General features: G+C 37.1%; 2 protein-coding genes across 4 annotated transcripts in view; one reads left to right on the top strand and one right to left on the bottom strand.

Annotated features, from left to right (window-relative positions):
* Nucleotides 1–530: 530 nt before the first annotated feature.
* Nucleotides 531–17,408, bottom strand: part of icln (chloride nucleotide-sensitive channel icln) — a 39,062-nt gene continuing 22,184 nt past the window's right edge. The window contains exons 1-5 of one of the 3 annotated variants that reach the window (XM_019047721.2): nucleotides 6,249–6,593; nucleotides 5,053–5,198; nucleotides 4,227–4,418; nucleotides 2,868–2,915; nucleotides 531–1,526 (exon numbers count right to left, since the gene is read on the bottom strand). In XM_019047721.2, the coding sequence (XP_018903266.2) occupies nucleotides 1,450–1,526; nucleotides 2,868–2,915; nucleotides 4,227–4,418; nucleotides 5,053–5,198; nucleotides 6,249–6,367 (582 nt within the window). In that variant the 5' untranslated portion in view covers nucleotides 6,368–6,593 and the 3' untranslated portion in view covers nucleotides 531–1,449. Of the gene's footprint in view, nucleotides 2,420–2,760; nucleotides 2,916–4,226; nucleotides 4,419–5,052; nucleotides 5,199–6,248; nucleotides 6,598–17,408 lie in introns of those variants that run through there. The other 2 variants (XR_011899852.1, XM_072300263.1) reach the window with 2 other exon arrangements.
* Nucleotides 10,949–17,408, top strand: part of LOC109034521 (transmembrane protein 198) — a 60,616-nt gene continuing 54,156 nt past the window's right edge. The window contains exon 1 of the mRNA XM_019047722.2: nucleotides 10,949–11,235. The gene's annotated coding sequence lies outside the window, so the exon portion shown is untranslated. The remainder of the gene's footprint in view (nucleotides 11,236–17,408) is intronic.

Here is a 17,408-nt window from a genome sequence, read left to right as displayed (position 1 = left end):
TCTCAGAACTTATTTTCTTAACCCTCTACCTGTGTTTGATAAAAACGTTAACGTCTTGGTTGTGAATTATTGTAATCATTTTCTTCGCATAAACTGTTTTTTGAAAGAAATTTTGAAGAGGAAACTCATACCAGAATGCTTTAATACATCTCTTGTTGAGGGGTCTATCATCACAGAGTCCGTAGGATAATTCTCCTCTCCCGACACTTCTGTAACTTGTGAAAAAAGTACTTACGTCGATTGGGAAATAACCATTGAAATTCCACTGACAGTGTTCAGAGTTTGATGAACTCACACGCCCAACTTTTGATAAAAGTTTGAACACCAAAAACATTAACTTCACTATACCTTTCAGGCGGTGCAACCATGAATAATTGATGGAACTCGGTAAAAAGAGGTACATTAATTATTTTCAAGGTATGTAATCTAAAAGAAAAGTCAGGTTAAACTGATGCAAAATAAGATGTCTATATCGTATTAGGGGTAGTTATGTTAGAAAGGGCTAAGTTGAAAAAAAAATAAATCCCAAATACTGAATTTTCATTTAATTTTTTTTTTATTTTGTCATAGAAAAAATGAAACAATTAATGTGAAGAGTGAGTGCTTGTAAAATTCGTGAGAAAAGATTACAATTGTTTTCATTATGGAAGGGGTTTTATCGCATACTTTTAAACGTGATTAAAATAAGAGTGATACAGGCTGCTTTGAAATTTAAAATTTAAATTGTGTTTTTGACAAAACACTCAAGTAATGAAAATGCTCCTGAAGTTCTCACTGTAGTGATATTTAAAGATTACATACAACGCAACTAAAAAATAATTCATTTCCTGAACAATCCACACTCCTCATAGAATGTTATGTCATTACTTCAATGATAAAGTTCAGTATTTAACATTGAAATAATAAATAGAAAAAATGAGGCCATGAAAACAAAAATGTTTTGACAAGAAATGTAAACAACCAACAAAAATTTTTGTTCAGTTTCAGAAAATGACCTGACAAGGAAGATCTCAATTACTAAAAAATGACTTTCAAAACACTATCAGACCACATGCAAAAGTTTCAAAGCGTATTAAAGAACAGACTTTCAGTTGTTGGTTTCTGAAACCTACTTTATCACAACTTTTGTATTTTGAATGAAAACTGTCGCATCATTGATGAAACTCCCAAAGCATGTATCTCAATTTGCGAAGTTGCAGACTTCCTGTCATACTTCATTTTTTAGATAGAGAACTACCCAACTTTAACTCTTGAAAACTAGCGTGATCTTTCTACTCTTCCAAAGGAAATTCTAAAGAACTTTAAGGAGTGATATCAGATTGTTCTCCTGGAAAAAATAAAACGGGAGCAGGGACTTGTTAACACCGCAAACAAGATACATGATTTTTGAGTTCCACTGACAATATACGTTTTACGTTTACCACAGCTGATTTCTGCTTTGCTGAGTGACTAAGATTCTGCATCTTCAAATTGACCATCTGTTTCCATTGGTGTGTGATCGCTTCCATTGAGTCCATTTGCACAACCTATGAATCATACAAAAAAATTTTCAGTCTGTTGAACAAAAAAATGAAAGAGGCCTTTTTGATAAAATTTCCGGTCAATGTTCGGTTTTTTTAAGTATGTACGACCAGGTCGTTTTAACAAAACATCTTTCCTAGATTCTGGAGCATTTTGGATAAATTTGTTTACATTCCGACACAAAAACTTCATTCTCAGGGTGTCAAGCAATTTTCATTAAAAAATTACCTGACAAACCAGGGAAAAATTCAAAATTCCCTGACGGACAGAAAAAATAATTCCCTGACAAAAAGGAAAAATATGCCTAATTTTTTTTTTAACATGCTTGGGCTGATTAGATAAGAATTTGATTAAGTAAGAATTTTGTTCATGTTTTAAAAATATAATGTAATAAATAGAGGAAAATAAACAACGCCTACACTTATGCAAGATATTTTTGCCTCATTTTTAAAATTTAAAAGACATCTGCAGAAATTCTGGTAGAATTTTTGGTAGAAATCTCTGCGAGGGTAAAGTTCGCGAAGCATTTTCCGGAATGTCTGTGTTTTTCAATTTCCCTGATGTTCCCCCCGACTTGAAAATTGCTCATAAGATCAAATTCCCTGACATGCCAAATTCTTTCAGATTCCCTGACGTTTTCCCTGACATCCAAAAACATTTCCGTATGTTTCCCAGTTTTCAGTCGCTAGACACCCTGGCTTTCAAAACTGTAAAACTCAAACTGCCATTTTGTCCAGAGATGCCGATGCAAAACTTCTCCATCATCTGATATCAATATATCAATGATAAGTTTAAGCGGACAAAGGTTCCTCTTTTTTGAGGACCGTTAAGGGCTTTTTGCCTTTTCAAACAGGACACAAGATAAACAATCTCATAACTCAGTCCTACTTTCTGCTGTCTTGATGGACTGACAAGGTAGATTTACACAGGTATGGACAGAACTAAACAACTGGCCTCTGATTGGCTCTCCAGCGGCCCCCTTAACGTCAGCCATTTTGGATGTTTTGATTATTTTGATTTATTATGTTCGGTTTATCGTTTGTCAAAATTTTGTGGGATTTTGTGCACAATTTTGGTTATGCGATATTAATTTTGGCGTTTAAACGCACAAACGTTTGAATGTTAATTTGATTGTAATTTAACTAAAAAACGGGCCCCTTAACCTACGTCACGAGGTCTTGTGACTTGTACTGAGGCTCATGGGAAATTTTCAACTTGTCCATACCTGTGTAAATCTACCTTGATGGACTGAGGATGAATTATGCTACTTGGTAATTATCACTGACACTTTCGATGAATCATTAATCACCAAAGTCAAATACAATAATTAGTACTGAATAACGTACCATTGGCAGCGACTCCTATGTGGCGATCATCCTCATCTCCCATCTCATCTGAAACAATTGAGGAAAAATTAAGATAGGTCTAATTGATTGATTGGAGAAAGAGGTAGAACATAACATGTCATTTTTAACTGTGGCAATTCAATCAAATTAGGCTTCTTTATTGCAAGGGTAAGCATTTTTTCCCTCCAATAAATGCCAAAGAAACTAGTGCAAGCTCTGGGTTTAAGTTGCAGTGTTAGTGGTCTACCCTGCAGAGCAACCTACAGATTTATTTTACGAGTTTATTATCAGACTAAAAACTTATTTATTCGGTACTAAATCCTATTAAAACACATTTTACACTGTCTTGAAACCTTCATGGCAGTTTTCAGGATGATTATTAAAGATGTATCATTTTGATAGGTGAGTTTTTTGGATTACTTGATTTAAGTTGCTGCAACAGTAGGGCTTTTTAATATTTTTTTTTTCTAATGAATTCCTCAAACTCTAATTTTAATACATGAAGGTAATTAAAAAAAAAAAATTTAACTGTCATGATTAATTTTTCAAATATCTGCGCCATTTTAAAACTTGAAAGTTTTATTGGTTCAGTCAAGACATCATTGTCATATTCCACTAAAAAGATTTTGGAATTTACATTTAATAAATTATGTAATTCTAATTACATTAAGAAATTCTTGCATTGGCATGGCATCCATATACCCCTCGGTAGTGATGAATTACACACCGATTTTTCAAATGGCATGAGTCTTGAGGCTTTAGTAAAATATTCAATGATATTTTATGTACTGAAATAAATTAGGTGGGGAGATTATTACTTTTTGCGCATAATTTAACAGAAGGAAACATTGTAACATTTTTGAACTAAATCCTCTTAACAAACATTTTAATTTTCTACCAAAAGCATCCAAAATTCAGGAAGAACTTTAATATTAAAACCATAGACTTGAAGTATATTTATTAAAATATGTTTTTTGAGAGAATAAACTTTTGAACACCTTTTTTTCTGTTTTGACTTCTGGTTGTCGTTTAAGACTTCGATCAAAGAGGTAATTCATGTTGTAACTTAATTCTTTTCTGCTGAGTACAATCCAAATCGGGGGTGCAGAAAGTTCTTAGCCTTCCCATTTTCCAAACTGCTATGCTACTTTAAAAACCGATAGTTACCCAAAATTTTTAGAACTAAGACCTTTTTCCTGTTCTTTATATTCGCAAATTGCTACAATTTTGAAAAACCTGCAAATTTCACCACAATTATATACCTATTTAATTACGCAAGCAACCATGATATTATGATCATGTTACCATGGAAATTTCACACCCCTCGTAGAAATCAACTGATAAAAGTAAAAAAGTCACCTTCATCTTCATCCTCCTCCCCTTCATCCTCTGAAAGGCTCTGAACTGGATCAGGATGCAGGGACTGGCAATAGTTCATCGCAGTGAATATACTGTCCAAGGAATTTTTATTTTCAGGAATAAACCTCATCTCTGTCATGCCAGAATTGGAATCCCCTTCTTCATCAGACTCTTCATCTTCCGCCGCTTCTTCTGAAATTTATAAATTCATAACCGTGAACCTCTAGTGAATAAATCAATTGACAAATTTTGAAACAGTTACATGAGACATTATATTCTCCAATCATTAACGATCAAAACAAGATCACTCAATCAGGAAACGACTCTCCTTGGAGTGAATACAAAGTGCAAAAAAAAAAAGTGAGAAATGAAAAAACAAAACAAAAAATTCTCAACTGAGGGGGCCAGTAGTTTTTAATGAGTCAGAAATACTCTGGATGAATTTGATAAGCTATCATGGAGACTACCAGGTAAAGGTACCATTTTCACCTAGGAAACATTGAGAATTTAAGAGATGAGTTTGTTTAGGAACTGAGAGAAATTTTCTGATGTTGACCCCTTATAGTTTTTCTGGACCTAGAGATCAAAAAAAGATAGTAATTTTTGCGTCGATTTCTTTCCAAACCAAGACAATAGATAACATCTTGCAAAAGTAACTACAAAATCATTCAATTTTCTCATACGGTGGACAGAAAAATAACTAGAAGACCACAATCAATATGAATGGTGGGTGAAAAAACAATGGTGGTTGCGGTCTTTCAGGAAGTATCATTCTCTGATTTTTTTGTCAATACAGTATGTGTGGATTCACAAAAATTAAGCTTACCATCATCTTCTAACTTCTTGTCGACCATGACGTAGAGACATTCTTTAGGATATGCTGTGAGGTCTCTACTGACTGCATGAAGAGCAATGTGTATGTATTCCAAAGAAAAGCCGGAGTCTGTGTCAACGTTTTTCCATGATAAGTTGCTGAAATTTAAAAATAAAAAGAAAATTAATAGAAATTAAGTTTGATGACCAAAGTAAGGGCATACGTACTTACTTCTGCAATGTTCCCGACTTCATGTCAAACTTTACTTAATCTTCCTTTGGAAAACTGGTCAAAATAAATAATTTCTTAGTTTTTCTTCACGGTTCAAATTTTGCAACTATCCATCTCAGTACTGAGCAATAACTAACCATCTAAGTACTGAGCAATAAAAAACTAATAAAAAGAGATGCAGCAGGACTAACTAAGCTACTGTCCAGTTTAGACTCGGTGACAGCTCAAGTTCTATATAGCAGAGACCAAGAAGACAGGAGTGAGGAAGTTAGTAGCCTTTATGAATTGATTATGTTGAATAACAAGGGTTTGCAGTGCCTGTGATAACATACTGACAAGAAAACAGACTTCAACTGAAAATCTCATGCTAACAATTGAAGGAAAAGTTTATTCTAACCGATAAGTCTCAGGATAGTCAAACTTCCTCTTAAAAATGGTGGGTTTTTTGTTTTCTTGGTGGCTAGAAGTGTTGTTAAGTAAGTTGACACTTTTTTACGTTCTGCTTGCAAGCGACCACGATGAAATCTCCAATAGCGATTAAGGATTGACTGCTGCCCAATTGCGATCGTAATCAATCCCCGATTGCGAGCGTAGTCAATCCTCGATCGCCATTGGACAACTGCATAATAGTAGCTTGCGAAAAAAACATAAACAAGTGCCGACTGAGCTGATGACACCTCTGAGGAATTGGAAAATAGTCTCTCTTGTGTGCCATTGGACTGCCACTCTCCATTCCACTTGTAAAGAGCTGTAACGGTTACATTATGGATGACGTGAATTCCCGATGGATAAGAGGCTATAATTTAATTCTGATTGCGCAACACAGAGACGACAATACGTGTTAATACTGTGTGAATAATAATGCTGTATTTTGCGAGACGGTAAAGTGAATTATCATCAAATTCTGACTAATCGCAGAGCAACGTAAAAAGGTAGCTCCGGAATAGTAGGTACAGCATGATTGTCTGGGCACCAACCTTTCTGATACATATAATGTTCCTGATCCTAGTTCTTTGTTGTTCATGACGGCCACAGTATTTGCCTCAACGTGCCTTAGACCTTCCGTTGGAGGGGAAAAATTCGTGATAACGACCATCTTCACTCGTCTTCAAGGAGGTTAGCTAGAAATTGACAGCCTTCGCGGAAAGCGTTTATGTTGTCGAGGATATGAAAACACAGCAAGACGGATTCGAGGATCTTAGTGAAAACTTTATTACACAAGACTAAAACAAATAAACTAATTTAAAATTGCCGAACTGGAAACACACGTGCTCGCCAATTCGTCTGTAAACATCTTCAGGACTGTTTGTTTACATCGCAATTTGCGCCGCCATGCTTACAGGTTACTCATTCTTAATTTTCCAGAAAGCACTACGCATTACATTAATTGTTATGTTTTGAATCACAAGATGGACACGAGCAATTTGGTTTTTTTTTATCAACTCTGATCGCAGTTTAATAGGTCCATGAATTTTATCTTAAATCCTATCATCGGTCTCACAAATGAAAATTGTACTCTGGATGGATTAACGACAGTAAAACAATTTTGGACCAGCAAATCGATACACCTGCTTCAAGCTGCTCTCTCTTAAAAGCGGGAAATTTAAAATGTCGGAGGTAAGTCACCTAATCGCATCTCATCACGGGTGTCGGTTGCGCCTTGCCGGTGCTTGAAAATTTCCGCAATCTTTTACTTTTGTGGAAAATACTATTAGACATTCTTCTCCTATATTTTCAGAGAATATTGTTGGAGGAATGATGGAGAATAATCAATAATCTGGCCTTCTGCCGAAGAGAAAAATCTGACGGGAGATTTTCAACGTCGCGAAACAAGGAATAAGGTTTGGTAATTTCACCATCAATATGGTATCGACAAAACTGTGAATGAAACCATTGCATACTATAAGGAACGCATAATTATGGGTCTCGGTTAAACCACCCCATCACTTCATCTGGCAGTGCTTTCTCCAAAAATGTTGATTGAAGCGTTCGTTAACCCCCTAGGCGCCCGAGCCTTTCATCACACACCAAGTCCCAGGTCGGGTCAAATTGACCCGAATTTGAACCCATTGATTTTTGAAGTATTATCTATGTTATTTCTATGTTTATAAAGATTAAACTTTTCTTTTGAAATTTTTACCTTTTTCGTAATATACTGGCGCTTTCTCACCCCCTTCCACATTCACCATAATGTACTTCCCTGATCCGGCCAGAGAATTCTGGCGTAATCGTGAAAACAAAAATCCCCTGACACGATAAAACTCTCACCAAAATACCAATTTTTAGACTTGTACCTTTTAGAACGCTTATGAGGCCTCTGAGTAAATTTTTTTTCCTTCTAAAATTGCCTATTTTGAGCAAACTTAGGTAACCTTAAATTTTAAAATACAAAGTAAAATACACCTTAAGGCGATTCGATGGACGCTATATTTTGTGTCAGAACGACATGCGATATATCGCATCGATTATTTCTATTTTTTCAGCCACCCGTTATTTTTCTCGAATTTTGAGATCGCAATTTTGTCATCAGGAGATTAAAGAATTCACTTACCGATTTTGACGAAAAAATTCAACCTAATAATAAAGACAGATATCAGACACAAAAATCAGAGGAAAAACATCGCATTCAATACTGATATCGAAACTATGCACTCGAATGCGATATTTTTTCTCTGAGAAAACACGCCTTTATTATGTTGAATTTGTTTGTCAAAATCGGAGAGTGAATTCTTTGGTCTCCTGACAACAGAATTGCGATCTTAATTCGAGAAAAATTATGAGTGGCTGAAAGAATGGGACCGATCGATGTGATATATCGCGTGTCGTCCTGACACAAAATATGGCGATCTATCGAATCACCTTAACGCGCATTGATGCCAGCGACAGCCCGGAGATGCAACTATTCGAGCTCGATGGATGTCAGTGTTGCATCTGCTTTAAATGCCCGATGGCACGAGGCGGGACCTCGCAATGTTCCGCTCCATACTGCCAGTAATAATAAAAGGTAAAGGTCGGAGTAAATAATTTAAAATAAAATACTAATCTTGGAAATTAGAAATAATTATATTTTTACTGGTATTTTAAACCTAACTAGATTTCATTGAATTACAAAATCAATATTTTTAATAAAGTAATGAAATTATGACAATAGAAGAAATAGTTACACCCATTATATTAATAGTAATAATCTATTTAGTTTCCAAAATACATGTTGCGTTGCTCCGATTCGGGAGAAAAGCGAAACAACGAGGCCCGATTACATCTCTCCTATCCTCAGCTGTGTTACTAACACATAAAAGAAATAAGACTCCCGGAACCAACCCAACTTTGACATAGAGCAAGGAAAAGGTCGCGCGTTCATGACGGCGCAGAGATACGACTATTCGTACTTGGTGGATGTCCGCGTTGTATGTCTAAAATTGAAGGCGCGATGGCAGGCAAACTTGCAATGCTCCGCTGTATGCTGCCAATGAGGTGTCGCGCAGCGGATTTGGGAGAAAAGTTAAAAGCGAGGCTCAAATACGGCTCTCCTACTTCCGGCTGTGTTACTCACGCGTAGCCCTTGGAGGACCACTACACAGAAGACAAACGGACCAACACAACGTAGAAATAGACCGAGGGAAAGTACGCGCGTTAAAGACGGCGCAGAGATACAACTATTCGTACTTGGTGGATGTCTGCGTTGTATCTCCAAAATTGAAGGCGCGATGTCAGGAGGTGTTAACTCGCATAATGCTCCGCTCTATTGCCTATGAGGTGTCGCTTCGACTTAATAGTTCAAAATTCTGACGGGAACTCAACTTTACTAAGTCAGGACCCCCATTTACCTCCTAAATGCTTCGAAGGAGCTGTGAGATGACGAAATTTGGATCCTTTGGGGATAATTCCCCACTCGTCCCTGGCGGTCCTAAAATAACCGAGAAAAAAACCTGTTACGATAGGTCTGGGCATAGAGAAAAAAAAGGAGGTGTTTGCATTTCAGGCATCTTGGACTTTTTTGATGATGTAGGTCAGGACGGCGACTTTTATCATCGATTTTTTTGGAAATGACTTTTTTATGACTTTTTTTATGTCTTATTTTTTCGAGAATTTTTCTTGTATTTATTGTTAATTCTTATTTTTATAGATTTTTATTATTTATGTTATTTATAAGAGGAACTGTGATTCTTTTGGCTTACATGTGTGGTGTAATTATTGTTGAAAAAATTTCTAGAATTTATAAATGTGTTTATTTTTTTTTTTTTTTAATTTTTATAATGGTGTAGTTTATGGAAAAAAGTCATTCCACATAAAGTGTTTGAAATTATATAATGAGTTGATTTAAGCAAAAAATCGGACGTTGTGGTCCGTTTTTCATACTTCGAATTCCGGATTTTGCTGACCAGATTGTACCGACCTACGCCAGAGGGTAAACAGTCATCAATATATAAACACCTCCTTTTTTTTCTGTATAAGCGCTGGGCCACACTGTATTTTTATTTTCCAATTTTTTTATATTTGTTAACTTTAATCTTTAAAAAAATAATTTGTTTCACTTTTATTCATTCTAGACTATTTTTTAAAATTTTTAAAAACTATTACGTTTTCCATTTTGTCTTGTTTATTTTTATGATTTTTTTTTTTTTTTTTTTTTTTTTTTTTTTTTTTTTTTTTTTTTTTTTTTTTTTTCACGGAAACGGAAGGGGCTTGCCGGACTGAGAATGCCAGCCGCTTGCACCTTCCTCCGCAAGGGTAACGCGAATGAAACTCCAAACACATACGTACAATTAAAAAAAAGATTGGTAGAATTTACCATTTCCTCACACTGTGTTTCACACAGCCTGAAGGAATGGTAAATTCTACCAATCTTCAAGTCGATTCTGTCAGAGGAATGGTTACCTGTACCAGTATATAGTAACGTTCACCTGTCTCCCAGCAGAATTGACTCTGAATTGACGCTGTTTGAAATACAGCGTGAAGGAATGGTAAACTCTACCAATCTTTTTCAGGTAGTTTTCGAAGAAATATCTACCTATTGCAGACGGTACGACCTCGTAATTTTCGGGAATTTTCGCTCAAAACCACCCCTTATCCAGAAAATCTCAAGTTCAAAGGGGGATGATTTTTCGAACTCGTCCGATCTTAGTCGACGATACCTCAAAAAACTCGTCTCGTCGTGGCCATCAAAATAACCTATATTCACCTACCCTCTAAAACCACCCCTTATGCAGAAAATCTCAAGTTCAAAGGGGGATGAGTTTTCGAACTCTTCCGATCTTAGTCGACGATACCTCAAAAAACTCATCTCGTCGTGGCCATCAAAACAAACCTATATTCACCTACCCTCTAAAACCACCCCTTATCCAGAAAATCTCAAGTTCAAAGGAGACGATTTTCCGACCTGTCAGGCTCATTAGGCGCAACTGTTTTCATAGAAACAACTAGTCGAAATCTACCTCTCGTTTCCACTGTGGCTGGAAAGCGTTTTTTTTTTTTTTTGTTTTTTGTTTTTTGTTTTGTGTAAATTAAAACTCTCGCACATTTTAAAAGCCACAGGAACGTTCAACAGGTCAAACCCAGAGCCTCTAAACCCGGGGGGCGACCCGACCCCATCGATTCGGCCGCTCGGGCGTCGCGGCGCGGCGCGGCGGGGCGCGCGGCGCTCAGTGGCGGCTGTCGAAGAAGCGCGGATACTCGCGCGAGGACTCGCAACTCGCAACTCGCGGCTCGCCAGTTGCTACCCGACGCTCGATGCTCGAGGCCGCTTGGCGACCCGGCTCCCGTTGGCGTTCGCGTTTGTTTACCTCCGTTTGTTTACACTCGACGATTCCGATCCCGAGTCAATGTCGCCTGCGCCCGCGAAGGAAGCGCCAACGCGCCGCGAGTGACAACGCGCCTCCTCATGAGCGACGTGAAATTATGGTGAAGTGAAGTTAAGTTTTCCCGTTGGATAATTCTTCGACTCCGCCCAAGGATCTTTTTCCCGTAAGTGTCCTCTTCGTTCAGCATACGCAACCCGCAACTCGACACGTCGGTTGTGAAATTTGATGGGGTCGGGCGGAATGGATTGTATTTAGTGCATGGGGAACCAATTTTTTGGAAAACAATGAGATTCATTGTTGTAGATTCATTTTTTTGAAAAGTGAATTTTCACGAGGAAAATTTAATGTCAAGGATCATTTCCCTCTTCGTTCAATGTAAACACCCCGCAGTCCGACAAGTCGATTGTGAAATTTGATAGGGTCGGGCGGAATGGGTTGTATTTGGTGCATGAGGAACCAATTTTTTGGAAAACAATGAGTCTCATTGGTGCAGAGTCATGTTTTTGAAAAATTAATTTTCACGAGGAAAATTTAATTTTAAGGATCATTTCCCCGCAAGTGTCCTCTTCGGTCAAAGTAAACACCCCGTAAATCGACACGTCGGTTGTGGAATTTGATAGGGTCAGGAGAAATGGATTTTATTTAGTGGGGAGCCAATTTTTTGGAGAACAATGAGTTTCATCCTTAATGAGTCGTTTCTTCAAAAATTTCACGAGGAAAAATTTTTAAACAGAGTTTGGTGATTTTGCCCCAAGCGATACACTCAGCGCCCTTGTCGTTTAACGTATGCACCCCTATACCGCCGACGCGTCGGTTGTGAAATTTGATAGGGTCAGAGTAAATGGATGTATTTGGTAGGGAACCAATTTTTTTTAAAAAAAATATGAGTTTCATTCTTATTGAGTCATTTTTTTGTAAAAATTTCACAAGGAAAACTTTTTAAACAGAGTATGGTGATTTTGCCCTGAGCGATGAATTCATAGTGTTAAGTGTAGGGGAATCTCGTGCTTGACTGAGCTTTCCCCCACTGTAATGAGAACCTCAATCGCACTGAATTATCGCACAAAGCAAAATCACCACCGCTGTCTAAAAGACGCGTGTGTGAAACTGCGATCAGTTCATAGAAATGTTTTTACTTAAAATATTTAAATGTAATAAACTGCAGGAGGTATGCTTGCTCATTTCTGATCGAAAGAGAGAACGACCATGTAGCACAATGCAAAATTTGAAATGAAATTGAAATTTATTGGGAAAAATTTCAATTTTCTCGCCTTAAAATTTCAATATTTTGCCATCATTTGGTCAGTAAATGCAGATTCCAAACGATCACTACAATGAGTTCTGCATGACGAAGGTAGGCAGGTTCCATGCTTATAAAATTGCAACTTATTCCAATTTTATTGGAATAAAATGAGAGGTGCCCCTTCAATCAGAGGGGAGGCAACCTACATAACACTCCGATGCAATAACAATAATTTGATCCTAAAATATTGTAATTTATAGCAATCTGTGCTATATAGGACATCGATTATGTTTGATGGAATCAGGCGGACGGAGTCTTGGCAGGAAGGAACCAATTTTTTTCGAAACAAAGAGGTGTCCATATTGTAAAGTTTTTTCTTATTCTTTCGCAAAAACTGGAAGAGCTTTGTTTGTTTATTCTGATTAAAAAGGATACATAAATTAATTATTTCCCAGGCGAAGACTAAGCGTAACTCAACTCCAAAGTAGTGAAATTGGCTTAAATAATTAAATTTTTCCCCGGAATATGTCTGTGCAGTTTATTTCCAAAATTCTGCTGAATTTTCCCCGGAATTAGAAACAAAATCAGTTAAATTTTCGGTCAGGAATTTCCAACATCTTCCTACTAGAAATTCAATTACCTAATGAGAGGAAATTTCGCAACTTTGAAATGTAGTTACGTTCTTTTGCATGGAAAACGAAAAATTTAAAAGTCGAATTCCTCTGAGACAAATTCATCTTCTGGAAAAATTTTAATTCCCTGAAACATTTTGACGTGATGAAATTTTATGGGTTTTCTTCTCCTAACTCATCGCCAGTGTTGAAAACTACCGAGGAATCATCTAGGTATATCATACTTATGTCTAGTATGAAAAAAAAAGAGGAGAAAAATCAGGATTTAAATTGAGGGGCTTGAAGGACAAGGCGCATAAGAAAATTCGAGAAATACGTGTTTGAAGTTTCGAAATTAAATTAATCCGGCGGGAAGAAAGTTCAAACTCACTTTTTGGTGCTTAAATATTGGAATTTGGGAGCGAATTTTTCACAGAATATGCACTAGGACTAGTTTTACTTAAAATCATTGATCTCTCAATTTATTTAAAAACTGCACTTATGAGGGGGGGGGGGGGGGGAGTGTAAACATTCCCTCTGTTACCTATGCTTTTAAACTACTGTGCTCCCGGTCTAGAATCTCTTGAAAGTCAGAAAATCTGAGTCTCATTCTACAATCGCAGACTGCTACTCGTATGTTAAAAACGTTCGTAACTGCGTAGTTAATTCCAATCTTGAAAGTTATGTGCGCAAATGCACGAGGGTGGATCAAACTAAAATCATCCCCTCACCCCTAACCATCAACCCCTTTGTTACCCGTGACATGCGCACCAAGCGTCGGAAGTAATTTGGTCTCAAGCACGTTTTATGGCTTTCAGGGAATTTTTCCTCCATCTCCCTTACTTTTTTTATTTGCGAGCTCCTGGAGAGCTCCATCCTTTAATCATAAAATAAAGAAGAGAAGTACTTCAGCGTTAGACTGGGGAGATTTTCAGTGGTTTTTTATGACCCTCCTCCAAAATTAATTCCTGATTTGAATTTGTTTATACTTTCGGGAACAGCTGAACTATAATTAAAAAATAATATTGTCCACTAATTATTTTATTTTTGCTTTATTTCGTTAGGTAGCCAGTGCTATGGGTTAAAATGAAGTTGCGTTAACTCACATTAACATGAAAATGAAGTATTTATTCGACGATTGCTTTCCGGCCTTGGCCATCGTCAGGACTTGGCAAAAAAAAAACACAATTTAAGACCATACATGATTAACTTAGAGTAATATTAGTTCATGCAAATTTAGCTTGTCAATGTTTGAGATTTTAATTATTTTAAATTATTTCATACGTTTTTTCCCCGAAATGACTACTGTAGCTAAAGCGTCGTTACATGAACTCAGATCGGTTTCAACGGGATCTTAAGTAATTTGATGAAAAGTTTACTGAGGGCGTGTACCTATGTTGAATAATGCAGCTTGCGTGTTGGCGTTTCTTGGATTCAGCAAAGAGGGTTGAAGTTTAAAGGAGCATTAGAAAAAGATGGCCGTAACGTCGCCATTATTATTACAAAAATCCCTCTGACTTTAAATTCTTATTTCCCACCTGATGTGTTGAGAGGATCTATGAGGCCGATTTTCGTGATTTTCTGGCTATCGGCAGGTATTGCAAACATTTCAAAATCATGAGTTGAAAAACGCTGACTCCGCAAGATTAAATATTAGAGCCTAACACAAAGCGGAGCGGCGACGCACTGGCGCCTACAAACCTAACAGGGATACTTCACGCATTGCGCAATGCGTGAAGTATCCCTGTTAGGTTTGTAGGCGCTAATGCGCGTTTTGCGCTCTCTGCCCGCCCGCCGCGCCGCAGACCGTTGCCTTCAAATTTTTGAGTTGTGATTCAGTTTCATTATGCTATCTATTACCCTGTCGGGGGTTTGGCCGCGTAGGTAGCGGCAAGAGAAAGACTTCTAATTTTATGATAATGTTTATTATTCAATGTTATTAAATGTCAGCAAATGTCACCTGCATGCCGCAGAGAGACGATTTTGACCCGAAGGCTTGTTCAAATTACATGTGCGTTGCTTGTTTCTAGAATCACAGATCGATAAACATTTGATACTTTCATATTTGATGGACTATCGGCATGTCGATGGTACTTTTAATCTAATTTAATTTTGTTTTTCCTTGGAAGAATTTTTAGTCCGACGAAAACCTGTGAGTCATTTGCCCACGCGTTTCGAAAGATTTTAAGACCCTTATAATGTCATTTAAGTTTACTTTCTTAACTTTCGTGGGTATTGGATATCAGCTCGTTTCCAGTTCGCAAGAGAATCACTAAGCGCGCCGGGTTCGAATTAGATTCCCTAAGTGTTTTTTGTTAGGTAAAACGATACCAAAAAATACCATTAAACTCCTCTGCTGCCGTGCGAAGGAAAAATGCCGTATGAACATTCGAGAGTTGCCAAATTAAATTTCCTCCGATAAAATGTTAATCTTTAAGGAGCGTTATTAATATTTTTCCTTTTTTCAGATAATGTAGATTAAATTGCGAATGAAATTCTGTAAAAAAATGGAAGAAAAATATCTTCAAGTTTTCCTGGAAATTCGCATCTTATTTAAGGAAATTTGACAACGCCTGAAAGTTCATACGGCGTTTTTCCATAGCACGACTGTCTGGGTCTGCAACAGAGAATTTCTCGCTTAAAAAGATCATTCCTAGATGTTCGTGAATTTCAGTCCGTTTTCTGATGTGCCGTAGAAGTGAGACACGAGGAAATCGAGAACTAGAATTTGGCTCGCAGCTTCAGAAATCAAATGGACCAGAAACATAATTCGATCTCGTCCGCGTTGATTGGAAATTGGTTTCACTCGCACCTCCTAAGGAATTCGATAAGGAAGAGCGTTTATGCTTGCACTCACTGATCTGCTTTGGTTTCTAATCTTAATTTCCGTGCACTTCTACTAGTGCGCAACTAATATGTATAGATGTAAGGTTTAATTAAAAGTTGCATATGAGGAGCGACCACACCAGTGGTGATTCCAGCAAGTTGGCAATCCTGATTTTCCTCCATTTAAATCCATTAAAAATGTGGATTTTAGACAGTTTGCCTCATCAATAATCGATTGTTTTACATGCATTTTAAGGAGGGAAAATATCGTCGTTGCCAACTTCCTCGCCACTGATCGCACCAGGCGCCATCACAAAATGCGCTAAAATGAAGAGCAACGATAAGAGTCTTTTTCAAAAAAGTTTGATAAAATCAATAGACATCGCGTAAATCTATCGGCAGATGTTGTCCACTCGAGGTCCGCCTTCAATTTCGTCGTATAGGCAACAAACACTGGAGAGCGCGAATAGTTATCTATCCGAAAAATATATACATTTGTATCGCTCTAATACTTTTGACTGACCCAATGGACGATGTTTATGACTAGACGGTATGTGCATCGTTCAACTGAAGTTCGCCTTCATTTTAGCTGAATAGGCAACAAACATACCGGGAAGTGCGAATATTTTTATATCAGAAAAATATACATCGGTATCGCTCCGCAATCTTTGATAAAACTAACGCCTTCAATTTCGCCGTATCAGCAACAAACACACCGGAGAGCGCGAATAGTTACCTATCCGAAAAATACACGTTTATAGGCTTCATGAGATTTGATCCGACAGATCAACGATTCTCTGAAATTTTTGATAGATATTGGCCTTGTTGCCGTGCCTTAAGTACCTTTTTTCTGGCATCATACGTCTTTCTTGAAGTTCCACTGTAAATTATGTAATGAGTGATATTTCATTATTCAAACTGGCAAAATCGCGATCTGAAAAATATCTGCTTGTGTGAATTCCGAATATCAGTATTGAGAGGGTATTTCCCACCTTATTGTTTCTATTTGCTGTCTTGGATAGACTTGTTCTAATAAACTATTATCCGGTCGTGATTATTATTAATACTGCTGCCGAAAGAATGTTGAAGAATATCGTTGAAGACTGAGCGAACATCAGAGCAAGAAGCTATTTTGATTATATTTGTGGCTTAAAAAAACAAGTCTTAGGAAAATGATTACTTAAATCTTTTATGTTATTTTCCCATGGAGCTTTGTTTCGGCTACTTTCTTACTGCTAGAGGTCAACTAGTATTAGAAAATGCCCTGATATTAGCAAGAGTTAAGGAAAGCGCGGGTGAGAGTATACCTATATACATAAATTTCATATTTTTCAGTCGGCCAGGTCCAGTGCATTTGATTCCTATCAGCATTAGTTGTACAAGTGTAAAGTAAGTATAGTATGACAGTCACAGAAGTGGCTTCTTATAATCTAATCTGTTTTGCGGGTTCAACCAGAATAACTAAAGTGCACTTAAGGAGAACTCATCAAGTAAATAATTGAGGCTAGGATTACCCGTGTTTTGTTTTATCTATTTCGAGAATGAGGTACTTTAAGTTGTATTTATTCTTGGAAACAAGTCTGATTAATGCTTCATGGTGAAAATATTTCAAAACTCTCCTCTTGTTTCTTCAAATGAATTTATGTATTATGTGTC

Source organism: Bemisia tabaci, chromosome 5 (genome assembly GCF_918797505.1).
Source record: "Bemisia tabaci chromosome 5, PGI_BMITA_v3".
Taxonomy (NCBI): domain Eukaryota; kingdom Metazoa; phylum Arthropoda; class Insecta; order Hemiptera; family Aleyrodidae; genus Bemisia; species Bemisia tabaci.
This window is presented reverse-complemented; position numbering and strand designations above follow the sequence as displayed.